Below are 23145 nucleotides of genomic sequence, written 5' to 3' on the forward strand. Positions count from 1 at the left end.
GAGAAGGCTTAATGTCTCACAAAAGTACAGTTCTGAGGTAAATACTCTTCCACACTGGCACCGCTTTAACTCTTTTCTGGCCCAAGGCTGTAGAATTCTGGGAGTCCACAACAAACTCCAACTCCCAGAAATTCCATAGCCTTGACCCAGGGAGGCAGTTAAAGCGGCACCAAACCGGGTTATTTCTCCAATGTGGAACTGCGGATGCAGCCTGATGCGCATGCGCAGTAGCCGCGCCGGCCATTACGGCGCCTTTGTTTCCAGAGGCCGGTTTCCCAGGCAGCCTGGCGGCGAGAAGTGGGAGGGGCGTGGCCATGCAAATGAGAAAGGCAGACGGGCGAATGAGAGAGAGCGGAGTGGGCGTGGCGTCGCTGTCGGCCTCATTATCGGCGGCGGCGTCAGTCAGGCCAATCAGTCCGAGCTGAGCGCTCGCGGAGAGAGGAGCTGCTGCGCCGAGGCCAGAGAGCGAGCGCCTCCTCCTCCTCCTCTTCCTTCTCCCGAACCCCCGTCCGTCCTGCAGAGCCCCGAGGATGATAAACACCCAGGACAGGTACTTGAGGCGGCAAGGGACGCCGCCACTGCCGTTGTTTTGGGCCTACCTCGCCTCGGAGGCCTCCGCCCCCTTCCTCAGAACCGCGGCTGGGCCTCAGCGCCCCGGAAAAGACCCGGATGATGATATACACAAAGCGCGGAGGGTGGGGAAAGAGAGAGAGAGGCTGAGGGGGTGCAGGCCCTGGACGGGAGGCAAGTGCCTCTCTAGGAATCTCTAGGTCCTCCAGGGCAACTCTATGGGCAACATCTGCCAGTTGCCAGCTGCAGATGCCTAGAGGAGCCCTTCAGTGGGACCCTTGGTTCAAGTTGACCATAGGCTTGTGCTGGGGGACTTAGATCTTCCTAGAAAGAACATATGAATGACATCCATAAACAATCAGAGCTGCAAAAGTGGAGGGCAGGGAGAGCATGGACATGCCCTGCTCAGAGTTGGACGGCTTTTTAATGTTGTATGCTGCCCTGAGTCCCAGAGAAAGGTGGGCTATAAATAAAAACAACAACAACAACAACAATAATAGTAGTGAAGTAAACTACTAACAAAATTAAATCTATGCCTTTGAATTACAATACCACATAATAATAATTTGTTTTATTTATATACCGCTATTCCAAAGATCATAGCGGTGAACAGCAAGTAAGCTAATTAGCAAGTAAGCATATGCACATGCAGATACATAGTGAAGGTTTGGTTGAAATGTGCTGTTTTTAAAGAAAATTTCAAACAGATATTTTTAATTAAATTTGAAAATTGGATTTTTAAAACTCCTGTGGCCTCTCTCCGTTCTCCTCCCTCTGAGCCTCACCCCACTCCCCCCATCTCCTAAAGCGTTTTGAAGGGAAGCAGATGAATGCCAGAAGCCTGTTTCTGCCAAAAGGTAGGTATTTGAGAAGCAGTGGGATCACCCCCCTTTAGGATGCCGCTTGGTGAGGTCCACACCCCTCTAATGACACCACTGCCTGAAGGGCTCCTCCTTGTCATTTTTGTGTGAGGTTATTCTGGTATCAACAAGGAAATAGCTATAAATAAGGGTGGGAGGGGGGTCAAACAGGGAGAAGAGCTGAGAAGGAGTTAACACATGCTGAGACTGCGCATGCACATGCACGCACCAGGTGTGTGGCCGAGCAGCAACCCCTAGATGCTCCGTGGTCCAAAACGCACTGCAGAACTAAGGCAGGTATAAAGCAAGCACTAAGAGGCTGTACACACAGCCTCCAGCCGCCCCTCCTTCAGCCAGATCAGGACCGTGGCAACTGCATGCCGCAGCCTGGATCCGGCCTTTCCAGGGCGCATAAAGTAGCCACAAAAAGCAGCTCCATTTTGCACCCTGGAAAGGGTGCCATAGCTGTGGTGCCATGTCTTGGTGGTGCTCCTTCGGTGCTGTGTTGTATGGAAGCAGTTGGCAGAGGAGCACACTGTGTGGAGCGGTCTGCGCCATCATGGTGCCTTGGGGGTGGAGTCGAGGTGTGCGTCATGCGGGCACAATGCCCCGACTCCGCCCCCAGACTGGTCTTAATGGCAGGTCTGAACGGGGGCCAAGATCCAAACAGATCTAACAGGTACAGAACATACTGCAGGGATAAATCCAGTTCCAGACCGCTTTAACTGCCCTGGCTCAGTGCTAGGGAATCTTGGGAATTGTAGTATGTTGTGGCATCAGAGCTCTCTGACAGAAGGCTGAATAGATCACAAAACTACATAGTGGTAGGATACAAAGAGACTCTGTAGAATCAGAATGTACAAAGAAGATTTCTGTACTCTCTACTTCAGTCTACTTACTAAAGTTCCCAGAATTTTTTAGCATTGAGCCAGGGCAGTTAAAGCGTTCTTAAACTGGATGATTTCTGCAGTGTGTTTTGGACCTTAAATAAATATATTAAGGCCTGTTACAGACTGCCAAAATAAAGCTGTTTTGGGTCTCTTTGGAGGTATGCTGTTTAAATGATGCATGCATCCTAAGAATCCGGAAGCTGCACCAAAGCAGCCCTCCAGTGCTTAGGAATGGAGAGTGGCTTTGGCGCGACCTCCGGACTCTTAGGACCCATGCATCATTTAAATAGCATACCTCCAAAGAGACTCGAAGCAGCTTTATTTTGGCAGTCTGTAACAGGCCAAAGAGTGTTTATTACTTATACAAGGAAGTAGAGGCTAAAGAAATAAGATAAGAGATACATTTTTAAAAAAATTGGGGGATATGGTGTTTTTGTTGATGTGACTGTAAGACTTGTAAAGATTATTTTAATAAATAATAAAGTTTTAAAAAACATATTGAGACCACTTTAACTGCTCTGGCTCAATGCTAGGGAATTCTGGTAACTATAGTGTTCTGAAATACTGAGCCGCCTTTGTCAGAGAGCTCTGGTTCCACAAGAAACTACTGTTCCCAGGATTCCCTGGCATTGAGCCAGGGAAGATATAAGCAATCCCAAACTGGATTATTTCTGTAGTGTGTTTTTGAACTCGCATGATCTATGAGGCAAGCTGGTTGCTGAACAAAGCAATAATGATTGCCACGGAGGATCTGCATAAATTCACCCTAGACAATGAGGAGAGAGTTCCCATACCTTGTATCAAACACTGACCAGAATAGAGAATTGCGGTCAAGAAACCAGGAGGAGGCTAGGAATGGGAAGGGCAGTTATGAAAGAACTAGAAAATAATCTTAAAGTGTAAAAATATACAGCTAAACACAATTATCCAAGCCACTCTATTTCCATTACCATTAATGGATGTGAGAGCTGGACAGTGAAGAAAACTGTCAGAAAGAGAATCAACTCCTTGGAGATGATGTGCTGGAGAAGTGTGCTGAGGATACTGTGGGTGGCCTGAAAGACAAATAAATGGGTTCCATGCTTGGCCATGGAAACTCACAGTCTCAGAAGATAGCAATGGCAAACCCTCTGAAGAAACCTGCCAAGAAAACCCTATGATAGGTTCGCGTTACGGCTGCCATTAAATCAGAAATGACTTGAAGGCACAGAACAACAACAATAAGAACAGATCAAGCCAGAACTCTCCTTGGAAGCCAAGCTGATCACACTGAGGCTGTCGTACTTTGGACTCATGCAAAGGCATGGCTCATTGGAAAAGATAATAATGCTGGTTAAGGTGTAGGAGAGTAGAAAGAAAGGAAGACTCTACACCAGATGGATAGACTCAGTCAGGGAGATCATGGGCCTGAACCTGCAAGAGCTGAGCAAAGTGGCTGAGGACAGGGGATCTTGGCAATGTCTTCACGATGTTTCATCCTGGAGAGAAGTGACCAGTGGGGTCCCACAAGGCTCTGTCCTGGGCCGTGTGTTATTCAATATCTTTATCAATGACTTTGATGACCGAATTGGGGGCATACTTATCAAATTTGCAGATGACACCAAATTAGGAGGCATAGCTAATACCCCAGAGGATAGGATCAAAATTCAAAATGACCTGAATAAACTAGAAAGCTGGGCCAACTCCTGGTTTGTTTACAAAGAAGCAAAATCTGGCCTAGCAAACGAGTCAAGCTGTAATTTCCCAGTAGATAAGACCCCCACTTCCTGTAATTTGGGTTATGCCCCTCCCACTCACTCCAGATAGGCAGGAAGTAAAGAGAGACCACCTCGTGACCCCACGTGGGTGGAGCTAACCCTAGAAGGCCAGTCTAGGACAGTGGGAGTAAATCTTGCAAGGTCAATAGGTCTCACTTCTCTTTTTAAAGGTGATTTGTTTGGGGGTTTTGAAAACACAAATGCAATGGAAGTGGGAGGGGTGAGAGAAATGTGGATAAGGCATATACATTAATCTCTCCAAAAATATGTCTGATGGGAACGGATGTCTGCAGAATACACATTTAGGGATAGCAACGTCTTTTGATGATCAAAGGATGGATGGTGAATATTTTAGTTTTCTGTAGAGCTTCCTTCTCAGGAAATAGGTACATAGGGTTGGCCTGTACCAGAAGCGCTATGTTTTTCTCTTGTGTTTCCTGTGTTGGCAAAGGCAGGAGCAGACAGACCTCAGGCTTCCAGGATCTACATTTTCCTCTCGAGTGTGGGAGAGATGGGATTTAAGGGAACAATCTTGATTCAAAGATTGCTTTGTGTGCAAAATCATGATACAAACACAACTGGGGGGGGGGAGAACATGACCGGGCTGAAAGCAGAGGAAAAGGTGCACATCACAGATTGAAAGAGCAAGGTGTCTCTTCCCTGAGCACCTCTTTGGTTTTGGAATCAGAACTAAGCACAGAAGCTGCATCCTCACTGTGGAAATAATCCTGGATGAGCCCACTTGAACAGCTGTGGCTCAATGTGATGGGATTCTGGGAATTGTAGTTGGTTGTGGCACCAGAGCCATTCACATGGGCTCAACCCAGGTTACTTCTTCCATGTGGATGCAACCATAGTCTTTCCAAAGAAAATTGCACCACTGATTCGCCTAGATGCCATCATTTCAGTAGCCTGATTTAGGGGAAGGGGAGGGGGACACTCTTGTTGTTGTTAAAGAGTGGGAGATATCACCCCCCACCAATCCATGATCTACAGCTGGACTGTCCGAGGAAGGGGCTGCTTAGGGATTTGTTTGCAAATAGCATGGTTCTAATAGTCCAACAGAGAGGTTTCTGGGCTTGATGGAGAATTAGGTTTCCAGGGTAAGCATATAAATATTGATTACTGTAGAAAATGGAAGGAATAGCCCAAACTAGTGTAACTATGCCAACAAAGATGATTGCTGAGGCACATGATTTTTAAATGGATTCAGGCTTTTGTGCTAAATGCGAAAAGGGTAAAATGCTGGCTCTGACAACCAATTTCTTTGATGCTAGGTTATTCTTGTCTGGCTGTCCATCTGCCCTTCATATGTATATGCTACCACAAACCTGACAAAACTGAACAATTGTGCCCCTAGCCATGTTCTCAGCTCTGGTGGGAGTCTCCTATGGTTCAAAACACACTGCAAACATAATCCAGATTGTGGAGGTTTAAAGTACCCTGGCTCAGTGCTAGGGAATTCTGGGAACTGTAGTTTTGTGAGACATTTAGCCGCCTCTGTCAGAAAGCTTTGGTGCCACAACAAACTATAGTTCCCAGGATTCCCTAGGACTGAGCCAGAGCAGTTAAAACAGTCTCAACCTGAATTGTTTCTGCAGTGTGTTTTGGACTATAAATAATTACATAGGGACAAATGGCAGAACAGTTGTCACCTGGCAGGGAGATAATAGTATCTGTTTACTCTGCTTTACCTGCAAGATGTTAGGAGAATCTATAAATGCTTGGTTTCTGTTGAAAGAATGGGGTTTGCAGAGGAAGCATTCACCTCAAAGCCAAATGTGAAAGTAAATTTTCCTTTAAAGAGGTGCTTATAGGCGGAGCAGAACTGGGAACAAGCTAATAATTCCCTTTACACAGCGTATATAATTATGCAACTACTTTCTGGAGAGGTTTAGGCAGAGACATAGACTTACACAAGGTCACTGAGTAAGCTTCATAAGAAGGAATTTGAAATCAGCTTCCTGGCAATATGCACTTCATACTGGTTTCAACCCCGCTGTCTATAGCCAAGCTGTAAATTGCAGTACCCTGACTGGTTTTTAGATCTGTTTATATAGGACAGAAACCTATATGGACTTCTTCAAGCTGCTACTATAATTATATACATCTGTGAAATAGTTTCCCAATAAGTGCATGTTTGCCATTTGCAACAGTCAAGTGTACATTCAGTGATAAACCTTAGTATGAGGCTTATTAAAATGCGTTTTGAGACAGCCTTTTCAGAAATGACAGTTGGTTTTTCTTCAAAATAAATATTAATTTCCGGTGTGGCCTTGTGCAAAATGTTTGTCATCTTAACCACAAATGCTTAAAAGCCATTGTTCCTTAAGTTAGTAAAATATTAAACGTGAGTTTTGAAAAGTATCAGTAGCTTGAAAAACAGGAAGACCTTTTGTTTACAGATATTATAAGGAAGGAATTCTTAGCTTTGTTTGAGCTGTATTTAACAACTGAGCTTTCCCAAAAGTATCCATTCAGTCTTAAAAGTACTGAGATTAACATAGAATACACAGGACTCCGATTAATGATTATGGGCGAATAAGGGGGCATGCAGATAAGACATCCCCCAGGAAGTTCTTAAAATCCACGCAAGGCCTTTACTGTTACGTAAAGAGTGAAGTAATTCCATCCAGTGGTCTAAAAATCAGGTCAGCAGGAGGGATGTGGGTTATGGTGATCCTCTTAACATTCACTCTGGTGTTTATGAACATCATGTCACTCTCTTTCCAAAACAGAAGACCAAACTAATTTCAGACTTGTTTCTAACATTTTGCTTATTGTAAAAACATGGTGTTCAGCACAGTAAAATGTTACAGCATTCTAAAATGCATTTTACATAGGTACCGTAGTTCTCTTATTTTTCTCTTTTAATACCTTGGTTGGCTATCAGAGCTAGCTTTTGCCCCTAGCTGAAAAGGTTTGTTTATGCCACCAAACAAATCAAACACCATCGGCTTGAAAAAACGCATGGTTGCAGGGCATTGGAGGTATAGAGAAATACAGGGCCATGCCACTTAGAATCTTAGAAGCACAGAGTTGGAAGAGACCACAAGGGCCATCCAGTCCAACCCCTTTCTGCCATGCAGGAACTCTCAATCAAAGCATCCCCAACAGATGTAGAGCATTGTTTTCGTATCCTGGTGTAAATTGCACTTTCCTAGGCCATTTCTTTTCACCAGGGAAAACCACTTTTAGATAGCAGTTTTCTTTTTCTTTTCTTTTTTTTACTATTTCTGCCATAAACAAGAAGTTTTTACCGCAATTATTGTTAAAACATAAAAGCTTTTCATAGCTTTAATGAGAGCATTAAGAACAACAATGAAAATGCACATTTGATAATAATTCTTACAGGAAGATAAGCAAACAGTTGCTTATACATATGTATGTCAAAATACAGTCTTGGATATAGCCTGTAGGTCAGGTCTTGTAACACGTCAGGTAACGTGATACACACTGAACAAAGAATGAAATCTGATGCTACATTGAAGAGAGCTGACGCTGTGGTTCTAAAGCAGAATGGAAGTTGTGTTTGAGTAGGGTTTTGTGCTTCTAGCAGAGAAGAGAACAGGTACTGGTGAATTGTTCATTTCTGTACTTATGTTGCCGTTGTGTAAAACAGTTATGTCTGTTAACTGACTCCTGTGCAAAATGCTTTACCTAGAATGCATTTCAGAACTTTAGGTTGTAATGCTCGAATTCAGTGATAGAGTTGTTTTCTTTCCCTCCTGGTGGACGGTTACCCAGCAAGTAAATACCAGGTGCTATAGGCTATATTTCAGAGGAAGGAATTGGCAAACCATCTCTGTGTATTCCTTGCCTAAGAGAACTCTATGAAATTCATGGGGTCACCATACATTGACAGGTGATTAGAGACACAGAAATAATTTCCCTCATGTGTGTCTTTGTGACCCTTAATAGCTTCCGGTTAATGCAGTATTAACAGTCTTTGGGTCAGGCTTTCAATTTACCAATTCTTATTGACTTAGTTATGCAAGCTTAGCTTGCTTGCCTGAGTTTTGGAACTGTGCTCCCTTTTTTATTATAGGAAATACAATCTTTAGAGAAATTTTCTATAATGGAGCCTATGCATCACATGACAAGTTAATTAGCACTTGGTATGAATCTGTCCAATCACATATCGCCATGTTCTAGAAGAGTTTCTTCCCGACGTTTCGCCATCATCTGTGGCTGGCATCTTCAGAGAATGCTTGCCTGGAATGAGTTGGGTATATATATTGCGTGACCTCCTTTCCAGGCAAGCAGAGAAGTCCAAGTCTCTCAAAACTACAGTTCCCAGAATTCCCTAGCACTGAGCCAGGACAGTACAAGTGGTCTCAGACTGGATTATTTCTTTATTATGTTTTGGTTCTTATATATTAGGAGCTTCAAGCTGTCTGGAGCATGACCCACTGGCATACATCACCTTTTCCAGATATGCTTGTTTGCTGGTAGGCTTGCATTGTAGATTTTAGAATACAGTAAAGAACTACAATGTTTGGAACACTAGCATTTGCCTCTCCTGTTCAGAAAACATTAAACTTAACTACCTTGTCCAGATTCTGTCCCTGTATTTAAAGTTGTTTATTGAAAAAGGCATTTGATCATGCCTTTCCTGTCATCTGGGATTTCTGCCAGTAGAAAAATTGGCTCTGTGGGCTTCCTTCAATACTAGACTCTTTCCCCCCCTCTTGTCTCTGGGAGTGACCTACCCAAAGATCTTCCAGCCAGGTTATGACTGTTGCACTCCTCTGAGTCTCAAGATGAAATCTGGAAGGCCTTGAAAATCTAACCACCTGCTTTTTCTTTTTTTCTTTTTCAGTAGTATTTTGCCTTTGAGTAACTGCCCCCAACTACAGTGCTGCAGGCACATTGTCCCAGGGCCTCTGTGGTGCTCCTGATGCCCCTCACCCACTGTCGAAGATCCCCGGTGGGCGAGGGGTTGGCAGGGATCCTTCTCTCTCAGCTTTGATATATAAGGTGAGTCTTAATTCCTGTCTTGATATATTTGTCATTTGCAAGGGCAAGTCTTGCCTTTCATAGTGTAATGCTCTGTCTTACTCAGTGTTAACACATTTCATGGATGATACCAGAAAGAATTTATTGGAAAGATAAGCACAGCAGCACATCCTTTGCCAGATCTGAGTTAACAAGCTGAGTTTCACTTCTGCATCCCCTTCCGATTCACCTCCCTTCCATATTCTTTCCTATAGAGTGCCAGGCAGTTACATGACTTTGGTTCACATACAACAATCCTCCGCAGCTGCTGATCCCCTCCTCACACACTCAGGCTCCCAACATGGCTAAAGTATGGCTAAGCACACCTAACTTAAATATGACAGAAGGAGCTATGAGGGGCGACTCTGACACATATGGATGTTGATGTCTTGTGAATGTTGTCAAATAAGACCTTTGTGTTGATGTTTCAGAATAAGAAAGCTTCAGTGAACATAATGGATATTCTGTTATTCAAAGCTGTCCAACTTTTTATATTGTATATTATTTCTAGTGTTCCTTAGTTTTCACCTGACACTCAAAATACCTTTTCTTACTTACCTCAGCGCTGTTGTGATTGCTTTTTACAGTACTACAAAGTAGGAATCCAAACAAAATGCCACTCTGCACTAGGTTCGTGGTTGCTGAGATAGTGACATTTTTGCTTTCTGATGGTTTAGTGTACACACACTTTGTGTCACACACAAAATTATAAAAAATGTACTAGACATATATAGATTTATGAGGTTTATAAATGGGAGGCATTTTGTATCTAGAAAAGAACTAGAAAATAAAAAGTCATCTTCTAGAAAAGTTTGACAATGGCTGCTTTACAACCTTTCCTCCTATTTTCATTTGCCTAGAGTGCGTGTGGTAACAGGCATGGATCACATGCCCATACTTGTGAAGAACCAAGGTTTAAATAATTCGCTGTGCAATTCTGCATGCCACAAGACTAATTGTTGGTTTTTTTCAGGAGCATTTCTTTGATTTAGAGGAGGAGTGGGTGAAGTATAATAGCCCTCTAGATGTTGGTGAACTCTAAATTCCTCAACGATGGCTGTGTCGGCTCAGGCTGATGGGAATTACAACACAACAACCTTTAGAGGGTGTTAGGTCCTCCCCTGATTTAAGGCATAATGGGTTAGTGCAGAGTGAGGTTTGGGAGCCTCTGGCTTGCTAAATACTTTGAATGATAATTCCTACAATCCCTTAGCATCAAACATGCTGTATGAGGTTTATGAGAGTTAAAGTGAACCAGAGTATATGAAATCTGCCAATTACTCATTTTCAAAATTATTTTGGATAGCCAACTGGATGTAGCTCAGAAGGCAGAACTTTTTATCTGAGAGTAAAGTCGGCCCCATATTTATGATGAAGTGTGCTTTCTCACTCCTGCTTCTAGGAGGACCAGCTAAATAAAGTTACAGAGCTTTGCTTTGTTGGATTGTCTAGTATTAATTTGCTTCTCTTTGGTTTGTTTCCTCCCAAATCCAGGGTTTGTTCTTGATTTCCTTCTCTGGTTTGTTGGAGGGGAAAACACAGTAAAGAAGGGAAACATGCCTTATATCAGATAACACAGTAAATAAACCACAGATCAAAACTCCAATTTGTTTAGTTGCTTCTGCTGCAGGTGGGGAGCAATTGAGTACTGTATATCAGCACCCTCATCATTCATAATAATCTCAGGTTCCTATAGATCTCTGGATTGTCTGCACAGAATATGTATCACACTGTTGTATTAAATTACTTGAACTAAACTTTCTCATTGAGGGAAAGTAGTGCTGACAATCGGTCTTTTTAAAAGTGTAAGTGTTGGTAGGTGTTATTCCCCACAAAGATGATGAAGAATGACTCAGAATGCTGATGCTTAGTAGTTTTTCCTGAATTTTTAACACTTTTTTATTATTCTGTAATGCGCAAAGGATGAGAAGCTCACTGTTAACCAAGATCTTCCAGTGCATGATGGGAAGCCACATATTGTCCACTTCCAGTACAAAGTTACGGAAGTAAAGATTTCCTCCTGGGATGCAGTGCTGTCCAATCAAAGTCTTTTTGTGGAAATCCCTGATGGTTTATTAGCTGATGGGAGTAAAGAAGGGTAAGATTCAAGCGATGTCGGGTTTCTAACATTGAAACATTTGTCTGGGTCACTATATATGGTCCAGCAGCCCTCATGGTAGATAGTTAGAAGGCTAAATTCAACGGGTGTATGTTTTTTTAAAGTTCAAGCAGCTGCCCATGTGCACCATTGCTGACATGGGCAGTTGTGAAAAAAACAGATGAGGAGCAGCCCAAATCCTGTTAATATGCCAACTTAGTATTGTTGGCCAAGCAACCTGTAGTCCTTGATCACTTCTAAGAGCCTTCTGTGGATGAGCAATGCAAACCAGGGGCTGTCTTTCTCACGCAATGCGCTGGGCAAGGGTGGCAGGCAATAAAGAGTAAAAAAGCAATAGTTGTGTCCATCATCATGCTACCTCCCAACACATTACCCTGATGGAAAGCAGCTCTTGATTCTGCTGGCTTTTGTGTTTGGACAAGGGAAGCAAGTACAGTGGTACCTCGGGATACGAAATACCCAGGTTACGAAATTTTCAGGATACGAAAAAATCCCATAGGAAATCATTGTTCCGGGTTACGAATGTTTTTTCGGGATACGAAGAAAATTTTTGGTGCTTTTTTCGGCTTTTTCGCACGAAACGCGGCTTTTCCCCATTAGCGCCTATGGCAATTCGGCTTACGAAGGCTTTTCGGGTTACGAAAGCGGCCGCGGAACGAATTAATTTCGTAACCCGAGGCACCACTGTATGGAAATCACACCCAGCCATTCTAGCCTTGCATGCAGAAAAATTGGGACAGCCTCTTTCATACTTCAGTGTTTTCCCACAAAGATTAGCAAAGGCCCTCTGCATTCAGACTCTTACTGCATTTGCAGCAGCAGGAGCTGCTGTACTAGTACATAATGATTTGATGTCCAAAGGTAACACTGTATTATATTTCACAACTAAATCAGCCTGTGTATTTTCTTTCTATAAATGTTTCATCTCATTCATCCCTTCATTCTTGGTGACACTACTTGTGCTGGCAGCATGGCTTAAGTATAGTTGCATAACTGATTATTTTTAGATAGCTAAAATAAACTGCTTGGCAGTTGTAATTAAAATTGATCATTATCATATTAACGAAATCCCTTCCAACTTAATCTCTGCCTGCTGCTGCTTTCCAGTTTTGGAACCACTTTTTGGTTAGGCATTGAGTGAAGCCTCGTTTTTAGCTGCTGCTTGCTAGGGCTAAAATAAGAAACCCTTATCAGACATGAGCAATTGTAGCAGATCCAAGGGCCAGATTTCTGAAGTTGGAACTCTGTGGCTCTCCATAGATGCCCCAAAATGCTCCCCTCCTCCTTAAAAAACTGGAATTGGACCTTTAGTTGGACACTAAATGCAGGGTATTGTGTGACATATAGAAGATTCTAGGAGATGAATTTGTTTCTTTCAGAGAAGGCAGAAAAAGCAGTCTGGGGGAGACTGAGAGCCTGCAAAAACTGATGAGAGAGGCACATCATTCCTTTGTTGTCATCTCTTCACTGGCTTCCTGTTCTCTTGAAAATTCAATATAAATTGCTTTTGTTAACATTTAAAACCCCGCACGGTTTGGCACTACCCTATTTATCAGCACCTGTTCCCCCTTATGATCCAGCTCACATTTTAAGATCTAGTAATTCTGGGCTGTTGACCCAACCTATGATTTCCTCTTCTCCTGCCCAGATCTGCCCATTTTCCCATGCTGCCCCCCACTTCTGGAACCTCCTTCCCATACAGCTACAGCCACCTCCTTAGCCAGTATCAAAGCTGAATGAAAGAGGTTTTGTTTCCAATTCACAATCCGATTTGATGATTATTTAATGTATCTATATTTTTGTTTATCTTATGTCCCCTGTTTCCTCAGATTGTACACCATTGGCATGTTTTTGTTTTTATTTGTATTTTGCGTATGCATTATGTACAGCACTGTGTACATTTTACAGCACTATATAAATAAACGTTAATAAATAATAATAATGCAGCTTCAGGACTGTACATTGCTTACCCTTCACCAAGTACAGTGATGGGGCTGAGGTGATTGTTCCCTGTAATTTTGGTTTACGTAGCACTTCAGAATGTGTTTGTTTTCAGTAGCTCAGGCACTTATGTTGTGTTCTAATCATCCTTCTCCTCCCTGCTTTACAAATGAGAGGCTGAGATGTTATATCAGCCTACATTTTGTAACTTTACAAAGCTATAGCTATGTTGGAGAAGAACAGGTTGCTTACCTGTAACTGTGTTTCTTCAAGTGGTCATCTGCGAATCCACACAAATGGGTTTATTCTGCGCCTGCGCAGCAATCCTCGGAAACTTCTAGAATCTCTGGGCAGAAAGCAATGTATCTTTCTGCAACTTTTTGGCGGTAGCCCCGCCCACCCATATATAAGGCCCCTGGTGGCCCGCTCCTCTTCAGTTCCGAATGAGCCGCTAATCAGCGCGGCAACAAGCGTTGTCAAATGAGCAGACACTGAGGGGATGGATGGGCGGGTTTGTGTGAATTCGCAGATGACCACTCGAAGAAACACAGTTACAGGTAAGCAACCTGTTCTTCTTCTTCGTGGTCTCTGCGAATCACACAAATGGGTTTAGACTAGCGAGCTGTAGTCAGTGGAGGAGGGAGTGTCAATAACAATAAATGACATAATCAATAAAGTATGTAAACCAAACAACTGTGTTATTTACCAACAGTGCAACAGGTCTATTGCATAGCAGAGAGTAACACTGCCCTCCCAAAGGCTGCATCATGCCTGGCCCTTGCATCCAGCCTGTAATGTCTAGTGAATGTCAGTGGCTGGGACCAGACAGCTGCCTTGGACACATCCTCGAGGGGAATCCCTGTCAAAAAGGCTGAGGATGCGGCTACCGCCCTAGTTGCATGGGCTCTAACCCGACCTGGTAGAGGCTTTCCAGCCAGTTCGTAGCAGAGGTGGATGGTACTAGCCACCCACTTGGAGAACCTCTGCGGTGATACCGGCAGCCCCTTCTTGGCTTCGGAATAGCATAGAAAAAGTCTCTCCGAACGCCTGGAAGCAGATGTCCTGTCCAGATGGAACGCCAGCGCCCTGCGGACATCCAGGTCATGGAGCTGACGCTCAGAGTCTATGGCCAGATTAGGAGCCAGAGTCAGCAAAACAATGTCCTGGTTGATGTGAAAGGCAGACACCACCTTTGGCAAGAAAGTGATGTCTGTACGGAGCACCACCTTGCCCTTATGGAAACGGAGGAAGGGCTGGTCCATCCTCAGGGCACACAGTTCACCAGCCCGGCGGGCTGGCGTGATAGCTACCAGGAAGCTGTTTTCCAGGTCAGGAGTCTCAGTTCCGTGGTAGCTAAGGGCTAAAACGGTTTAGACACCAGCTGTGCCAGGACGGTGTCTAGACTCCACTGAGGTGAAGGGTCTACAACAGGTGGATGCAGATTGTTGGATCCCTTAAGGAATCTCTCTATGAGAGGGTCCCCAAACAGAAAAAGTTTGTCTCAGAACAAATAGTGGGATGAAATGGCAGACAGGTAGCACTTGATAGAACTCAAGGAGAGACCCGCTTCTGTCAGTGTCACAAGAAAGTCCAGGACCACTGGGATGGAGACACGGGATGGTGGGATGCCCTTTGTCTGCAAGAAGGCAAGGAACTCATCCCATTTGTAGGTATAGGACCTCTGTGTAGATGGTCTTTGTGCTGCTTTGATGATATCCCGAACACCGGATGGACGCGTGTTCAGGGCCAAGTCTTCCACGCCACCAATGGGAGAGACTGCATCTCGGGATGGTGGACTCGCCCGTCGTGTAGCGAAAGCAGGTCGGGCCGGTGTTCCCATCGGAGATGCTCCTGTGCCCGCTGTAGAAGAGGGGCGAGGCACGGTTGTCTGGGCCACCACGGAGTTATCAGGACTGTCCATGTGGTCCGACAACATCTTCGAGATCACCCGTGTGATCAGAGGAGATGGGGGAAAGGCATACAGGAGGCCTTGAGCCCACTTGATTTGGAAGGCATCCCCTTCCGATCCGGGCTCCCTGTACCTTGAGCAAAACCTCGGTACGTGGGCGTTTAGCCGGGAGGCGAACAAGTCCAGGAGAGGGGGTTCCCAGCAATGGAAAAGTTGGGTCACCACTTCTGGATGCAGCCTCCATTCGTGGCAAGTGGAAGATGACCTGCTGAGTTGGTCTGCGAGGTCGTTCTGGTCGCCGGGCAGGTGGATGCACTGCAGTAGGATCTTGTGCTGTATGCACCACTGCCAGATGCGGATGGTAACTGCCAACAGGGTCTTCGACCTTGTACCCTCTTACTTGTTGAGGTAGCACATGACCATGGTGTTGTCGGTGAGAGAAACACCACCTCTCAAAGTATCCATGAGGTGGACAGATGTTTAACGGAGGCTCAAACCCGAGGGATGTCTCCATAGGGCATTCCTGCCCAGATTGGAAATGGAAAGGAATATAGCAGTTGTTTGCCAGCTGCTCCATGGAGGAGAATGGATCAACTGCCTCAGGTGACACTCACATTGGGAAGTGGCAAAACCTTTCCTATGAATGATGGTCTCTGTGTATAATGGTAGCGTCCCTAGGTATGGAGGGAACGAACCAATTTATGAGATTTGATTGTACAGTTCTGAAACCGTCCATATAGTAAGGGATTATCTGTATCCAGAGTGAATAGATTGTGATCCCAATTTTACAGGGATCAACTCAGAAGTCAGGCTTGAATGTTGTCATCAAGTGAAATTTAGCCGTCCAGTCTGAGAAGAAGGACGTCATCATATTGTAGCGTGCAAACGGTGATGTCTTCCCTCGTATGGAGGGAGTGTCACATCCCCTGAATCGGCTATGTAAGGATAGCCGTGATATCATGTCTCGGTACAGAAGGAATATTTACACTGTACAGTAGTCTCAGTACAGAGGGAACAGCCATGGCTTACACTGTACAGTAAATCTAGGTACAGAGGGAACAGCCCATGGTTTTGAATCCAAACCAGCATCATCCATAGTGGCTGGTTCAATAATGGCCCTCAGAAACTGGCCAGGAAGCCAGAGACCGATGCAGATCGAAGTTGGACAGTCTGTCCAATTGGTCTGGCACTAGAGAGCCAGGGACCCATGAGGGTCGATGTCAGGCAGCAAGCCAATCGGTATGATTCCAGGAAGTCAGGGACCGATGAGGTTCCACATTGGGCTGCCGACCAGTCGGTATGACCCTGGAGAGTCAGGGACCGACGAGGATCCATGTTGGGCTGCCATCCAGTTGTGCGTTGGGCAGCCATCCAATCAGTATGACACCAGAGAGTCAGGGACCGATGCAGATCGAGGTTGGTATGACTCCGGAGAGTCAGGGACTGGTGAGGATCCATGTTGAGCTGACATACAGTCAGTATGACGTCAGAGAGTCAGGCACCGATGAGGATCCACGTTGGGCTGCCATCTAGTTGGTATGACTCCAGAGAGTCAGGGACCGATGAGGATCCACACTGGGCTGCCCTCCGGTTGGTATGACCCCGGAGAGTCAGGGACCGATGAGGGTCCATGTTGGGCAGCCCTCCAGTTGGAATGACTCTAAAGAGTCAGGGACCGATGAGGATCCATGTTGGGCTGCCATCCAGTTGGTATGACTCCAAAGAGTCAGGGACCGATGAAGATCCATGTTGGGCAGCCATCCTGTTGGTATGGCTCCGGAGAGTCAGGGACCTATGAGGATCCATGTTGGGCTGCCATCCAGTTGGTATGACTCCAAAGAGTCAGGGACCGATGAGGATCCATGTTGGGCTGCCATCCAGTTGGTATGACTCCAAAGAGTCAGGGACCGATGAGGATCCATGTTGGGCAGCCATCCAGTTGGTATGACTCCAAAGAGTCAGGGACCGATGAGGATCCATATTGGGCAACCATGCAGTTGGTATGACTCCGGAGAGTCAGGGACCGGTGAGGATCCATGTTGGGCTGCCATCCAATTGGTATGACTCCAAAGAGTCAGGGACCGATAAGGATCCATGTTGGGCAGCCATCCAGTTGGTATGACTCCGGAGAGTCAGGGACCGATGAGGATCCATGTTAGGCTGTCATCCAGTTGGTATGACTTCAAAGAGTCAGGGACCGATGAGGATCCACGTTGGGCTGCCATTCAGTTGGTATGACTCCGAAGAGTCAGAGACCAGCCAGGACTGGAGTCAAAGCAGCCATGTAAATGGCCTTGAGAGAAGCGGCACCCGGGAAGGGGCCGGTACAGAAGGAGTCGGGGCCTTCATCGGCTCTGCGACAGGCGATGTCGACGGTACTGGCGGCGGTACTGGCCTCGACTCAGACGGAGGCACTGCGACTCAGGCGGAGGCACTGAGACCGTGCTTGGGGGCCCCTTGCGGAGGCTCTTAGAAGGTGCTGTGAGGACGAGCGAGCCGGTGGGAGCTCTTATCCCCTTTTCTCTTGGGGACTTTTGGGGGCATCCGCATCCCCAGAGGCTCCGGAGCCGACAGGCTGGCTGAGAACCCTCTCATAGAGGGCGGCCTTGAGTGACCGGTCCCTGTTCTTAAGGGCTGGAGTGGGCATGGCCTTGCAGTGGGCACAACTGCCCGGAACGTATGCCTCCCCCAACAGAGGACACACTTGTCGTGGCCGTCGGCCTTGGGGATTTTCACCCCGCACTTGGTGCATTGCTTGAAAGAGGCCCATGGTAAAAGAAGTCCATTACCAGTCCGAAGTCAAGCCGTAAATCAGAGAAAGTCGTCAATCCAAAGGGAAAGTCCGAAGAATGGTCAAGTGAAAGTCTGTTAAGGACAATAGCCAGAGATTCAAATCAGAAAGAGCAAGCAAATGCTAGCGAAGTTCCCTGAGCTGCTTAGCGCGGCGGAATGAAGGAACTGAAGAGGAGCGGGCCACCAGGGGCCTTATATATGGGTGGGCGGGGCTACCGCCAAAAAGTTGCAGAAAGATACATTGCTTTCTGCCCAGAGATTCTAGAAGTTTCCGAGGATTGCTGCGCAGGCGCAGAATAAACCCATTTGTGTGATTCGCAGAGCCCACAAAGAAGAAATGCAGTGAAACCCAATTAGTGAATTACAAAGGTGTGCATTGGATTAGAATCAGCTGCTTTTGATTTGCATTGGGTGGTCCTGATGCCCCTTGGACACTCCCATTGTGCTTCATTCCTTCCTAGCCCATGTTTGGATACACACTGATGCCTATTGTACACCAGGGCTGTGGCACATCTACCTTTGCCCCATGTGTTCTAATGTCATGGCAGCCCAGGTGAATGCAAGCATTCTGTTTATCATAAATGCAAGTCCACTTACAAAGATCGAGTCCCCTGTTGCGTTCCAACCATGGTATTGAAGCCAAAGTGCTCATAATAGCCTTTCAATCTAATGGAGGCAAAATACAGTGCTGGGAGATTTTGTAAGTCAGCTGTGACATGGGTGGGTGACACTGGATGATTGTCACTTCAAAATGTATAATTCCTTCCTTCATATGAAACACTAACTACTAGCAGCAGGTACTGAAATAGCACAGATTTGATAAGTTTGTCACAGATCTGGCTAAATGGTTTAGTGCTGCCTATGATGGTAATTTAATGACAATAGTTTCTTGTGTATTGTTATGTTACTTGTCTTTTTACAAACCCAAACTTCAGCAAAGGACCTGTGTGTGATTTCTTACCTTCTCCTCCTCTACCGCTTCATACTAATAGGCAAATATTCAGGAGTAGGCATGCTAATATATCCCTGCCCATGTTTTTCCTATCCCTACCCAAATGCACACATTGAGCCTGACTTTTGCTTCTTGGGACGCCTTTCCTGAAAATCAGCATTGGCTATACAGGGTGGCAGGCAAAGGCCATCAAGCTCAAGACAAATGCAGTTAGCTTGAGGAGTTATCCATGATGGGTTGTCTCAATGCAGTGTGCTCTCTTCTCCTGTTTTCAGGTTGTTAGCACTGTTGGAATTTGCTGAAGAGAAGATGAAAGCAAATTATGTCTTTATTTGCTTCCGAAAAAGCAGAGAAGACAGAGGTAAGTGCTTTAAACCCCATCGTTATTTTTTAAAGTGAAACTGAAGATAGTTTATTAGTAAATGGAATTCACGCGTGCATCCTGTGTGGAATAGCTTTTCCAGCCATGGTGAACCATGGCTAGTAATTTGAGTTAATAGGAAGTTGGAAGACTTCATGCCAAGTTTAATAACTTCACTCTGTGTGTTTGTGTTTGGTGCGTGGATGGGTGTTAGAAGGGTCCAAATGACATTGAATGAGTCAGTGAAATGGTACACATAACAATACAATCCTCATATTGCCCATGTTTTTCAAGTGAGTCTTACATATTTTCAGTTGCAACTTGTTTCTAGTCAGAATACAGATATTCTCTGGTTGAAATGGAAAGAAAGCAACTATCTCTTTTCAGTTGGACATGGTTGTGGGACAGCTGTTTGGCCAAATACCCAGTGGTTTTTCTGTGAGCTGGACTTTTCAGCAGCTCTTTTGCCTTCAAGCATTAGGTAAAGGTAGTCCCTTGACATAAATGTCTGGTTGGAACTGACTGTAGGGGGTGGTGCTCATCTCCGTTTCTAAGCCGTAGAGCCAGTGTTGTCCGAGGACTGCTCTGGGATCATGTGGCCAGCCTGACTCCATCAAACAGTTATCTTCCCACTGAGAAGTGGCACCTATCTATCTACTTGCATTTTCATGCTTTTGAACTACTAGGTTGGCAGAAGTTGGGGCTAGTGATGGGAGCTCAACCCATTATGCAGCCCCTGGGCCTCAGACTGCCAACCTGCCGATCTTGCAATCAACAGAGTCAGCATCTTCAACATTGAGCCACTGGATTCCAGCACTACCTTAATACAAATATATGGATTATTAAACCAAGGATTTTTTGAGATTTAATGTAAATCTCAAAACATTTAATCTAAACAGATGTCTGTTATTATTTGGAAGTTCATGTGGAGCAGTGGTGCCATTTATAAGGGAAACACCAAATATCATTTTTATGACCGTTTTAAAAAGTGGCTTCTTTTCTTTTTAAAATGAGGAACCAATCCATTAGTGTTCAGCTCATATAGCACTTTGACTATTTATCAGGGTGGGAATTACACATTTCTTCTGATGTTGTTGGATTGCAACTCCTAGCATTCCTTACCACTAACTATGCTAGCTAAGGGCTGCTGGAAATCATAGGCTAACAAAATATGGAGGGCCATACAACTGTCACCCATTAAAGTTCATGAAGAACTATTCTGAGAAGAGTTTTCTTTATTCAAAAAACTGGCACAAGGCCCCAAGAGTCTGATCTTCTTGGGCTTGTGAGATATGCAGGCTTTCTAGAATTACAAATCTGATTAAGGTTCTGTTTCGTAGAATCACAGAAAGTAGGAGCCAGCAATTGTCCAATCAGTTTGCACCATACACTAGGCAGGCAAAGGAAAGTTTGTAATGCAGATATCTGAGCAGAATGAAAAAGTATACAGTATAATTCATGGATTTTGCATTGGTGTGGCTATAATGGAGGTCTCTTCTCCTATCTGATCATGCCGATCTGTCTTTACAGCTCCTTTACTGAAGACGTTCAGTTTTTTGGGCTTTGAAATTGTGAGACCTGGCCATCCCTGTGTCCCATCACAACCAGATGTGTTGTTCATGGTGTATCCCCTGGATCAGGTTTCTTCTGATGATGATTAGACCTAGTGCAGCACTTCAGTGGGACCCAGACATGCTTCAGAGCCAAGAGGGGGCTAAAACTCTTCTGAGGAAAGGAAAAACAAAATTCTTCTGGACTGAAACTGCATTTCTTATTGTTAGAGTGACCTGTATATCTTCTGAGTTGACTTTTCCATTGAAATGTGTTACCTAGCGAATAATATAAAGTCTGCACGTGTAATCACACAATAGTAAATGGAAGGTAAATGGAGCCCTTTCATACAGCTCTGTGGTCTGCTGGTTAGCCTAGTAGAGACATACTGTCCAGCCATACATTGGGCAAGGAGCCTGCAGGTGAAGAGAGGGGCAAGCCTCATTAATATTGGGCTTTCTGTTCATTTTATTATTTGGCTTTCATTTTCAATAACACTGTATTTATATGTTCACTCAGTCTCTTAAACAAAGGGCAAGTGTAGAGCTGTGAGGGAAGTTAACATGTTAGCAAACCATATGTGGCACAACCACGGTAACCAACAAGGTGGGTTTCTGAAAAGCTTTCTGCTCTTTCAGCTGTTTTCTTAGGTCATTAACAACACTGGCTTATTAGTACAAGCTTTCAATAAACAGGGCTAATCAAACACATGAAGCTGGCCCTCATTTTGCAAGAATGAGCTGCATAAGTCTCCTTTCAGGGATTGAGGTAGTTAATTGTTCTCTCCCTGCATTATGTTGTTTGGGTATAAACATTAAGGGAAGTGTTTAGATGAATGAGCACAATGCAAGAGGGAAAAGAAACAAGTTCACAAAACTAGCCCCGCAAAAGGGAAGAGCCCTGTGCCTACAGCTTGGATAGAGGCCCATGCAGCTGATGGATTCCAGAATGTTTATAGGCAACCTGATATGATGCTTTGCTGTTCTTAGTCTTAAATCCTATGCTGTCTCACTGTGAAATAAGCCCCATGATGCAAAGAGCAGGCTGTTTCAGAAACTCTTCCTAAAAGTAAGTAGTTCATGTGGTTGAAACTTTGTCTCCTCCTTCTCTGAATAGCCTTGTTTTGGATATTAGATGACAGCTATCATGCTTATCTTTCTTTTGAACAGTCAGTTCCTTCAAACTTCACAATATACAATTCGAACACTTCTGTCTGTCTTATTTACTGATGTGGTTCTCATATCTAAAAGTAATTTTAGATTTTAAAAGAGGCCTTACCTGTACTGATTTGTCATCTTTTTCCAAACTCCTATTGTCAAAAAAGAAAAATACAAAACGCATACAGAGCCCAGGATAATGTCAGTGTGCAAAATGATTCCTGCTCAATCAGTACCTGCCACTTACCCTTTGTAGCCATTTGTCTCAGATTTTGAACATACTAACCTTTCTCACCAAAGCTTATCTAGGAGTAACCAGTACACTTCTCACTAAAGTTAAGTGCCTATTTGTACTGTTTGAGAGTATCTAAATTTTGGGGATTTGGGGGGCTTTGGAGATAAAATAGCTGGAGGATGGGAGGGGTACAGTAATAAAATGCAGGTCTTTTCCTCCTGCACTCCTAAATTGCCACACCTCATGGAATAATCTGAATGATTTTGGTGCTGTCAAAGCTGAAACCATCCTTTAAGGAATGGTCCAAGTAATCACATTTGTCCTGTGACTTATCTATAAATAGGAACATAGCTGCATCACACTGTTTGAGAGCATGGTTTGTCTATCTTTGAGTGGCAATGGCTCTCCAGGCAAGATTCTTTCTTAATCTTGCCTGGAGACTCCTGTTGGCCTCCCATCCAAGTTCAAACCAGCCTGAAAGTAGTGCTGCTTTCATGGCCTTAATGGTATCTTGTCCAGGAACATTACAATTCAGCTGATAAGGAAGCTGGACAATACAAACCAGCCATGAACATAGCACTGTATATCAAATAAAGTGAGGAGAAGCTGCATTATTTAGCAGACCAGATAGCTTGTTTACTGAATTGATATGTACAGTCTAATTTTGCTGTGTGCCTTCAAGCTGTTTCCATTTTGTGGCAACCCCAAGGCAAACCTATCATGAGGCTGAGAGCATATGACTTGAGCGAGGTCACCCAGTGGGCTTCATGGCTGAGGTGGGATTCAAACCCTGGTCTCCAGGGTTGTAGTCCAGCACTTGATTACACCATGCTTGGCAATTCTTCATTGGAAATCACTGCAGATCTTGTAAGATTTTTTCAAATTAATGAAGCTGCTTCAATACATCAATTTAATTTGCATGTTATGCTGTTGAGACATTTATGCTAGAAATTAACCCCTTAACCTGCTCAGACTTCCAGTGTGCATTCTTAGTACAACTTTTCTTGTTTACTAGCTTATCTATGCCACTATGTGCTTGCATTTGCTAGTAC

At 44.6% G+C, this 23145-nt stretch overlaps 1 protein-coding gene across 1 annotated transcript; it reads left to right on the forward strand.

The window, feature by feature from the left end:
• Window positions 1-390: 390 nt before the first annotated feature.
• On the forward strand, window positions 391-21911 carry OAZ2 (ornithine decarboxylase antizyme 2). The gene is given in 6 exon segments (XM_042473240.1): window positions 391-550; window positions 8900-8975; window positions 8977-9057; window positions 10998-11173; window positions 19065-19150; window positions 20681-21911. Coding segments are annotated over 6 exon segments (570 nt in total). The 5' UTR covers window positions 391-530; the 3' UTR covers window positions 20812-21911.
• Window positions 21912-23145: the final 1234 nt, after the last annotated feature.

This window comes from Sceloporus undulatus, chromosome 6, assembly GCF_019175285.1.
Source record: "Sceloporus undulatus isolate JIND9_A2432 ecotype Alabama chromosome 6, SceUnd_v1.1, whole genome shotgun sequence".
NCBI lineage: Eukaryota > Metazoa > Chordata > Lepidosauria > Squamata > Phrynosomatidae > Sceloporus > Sceloporus undulatus.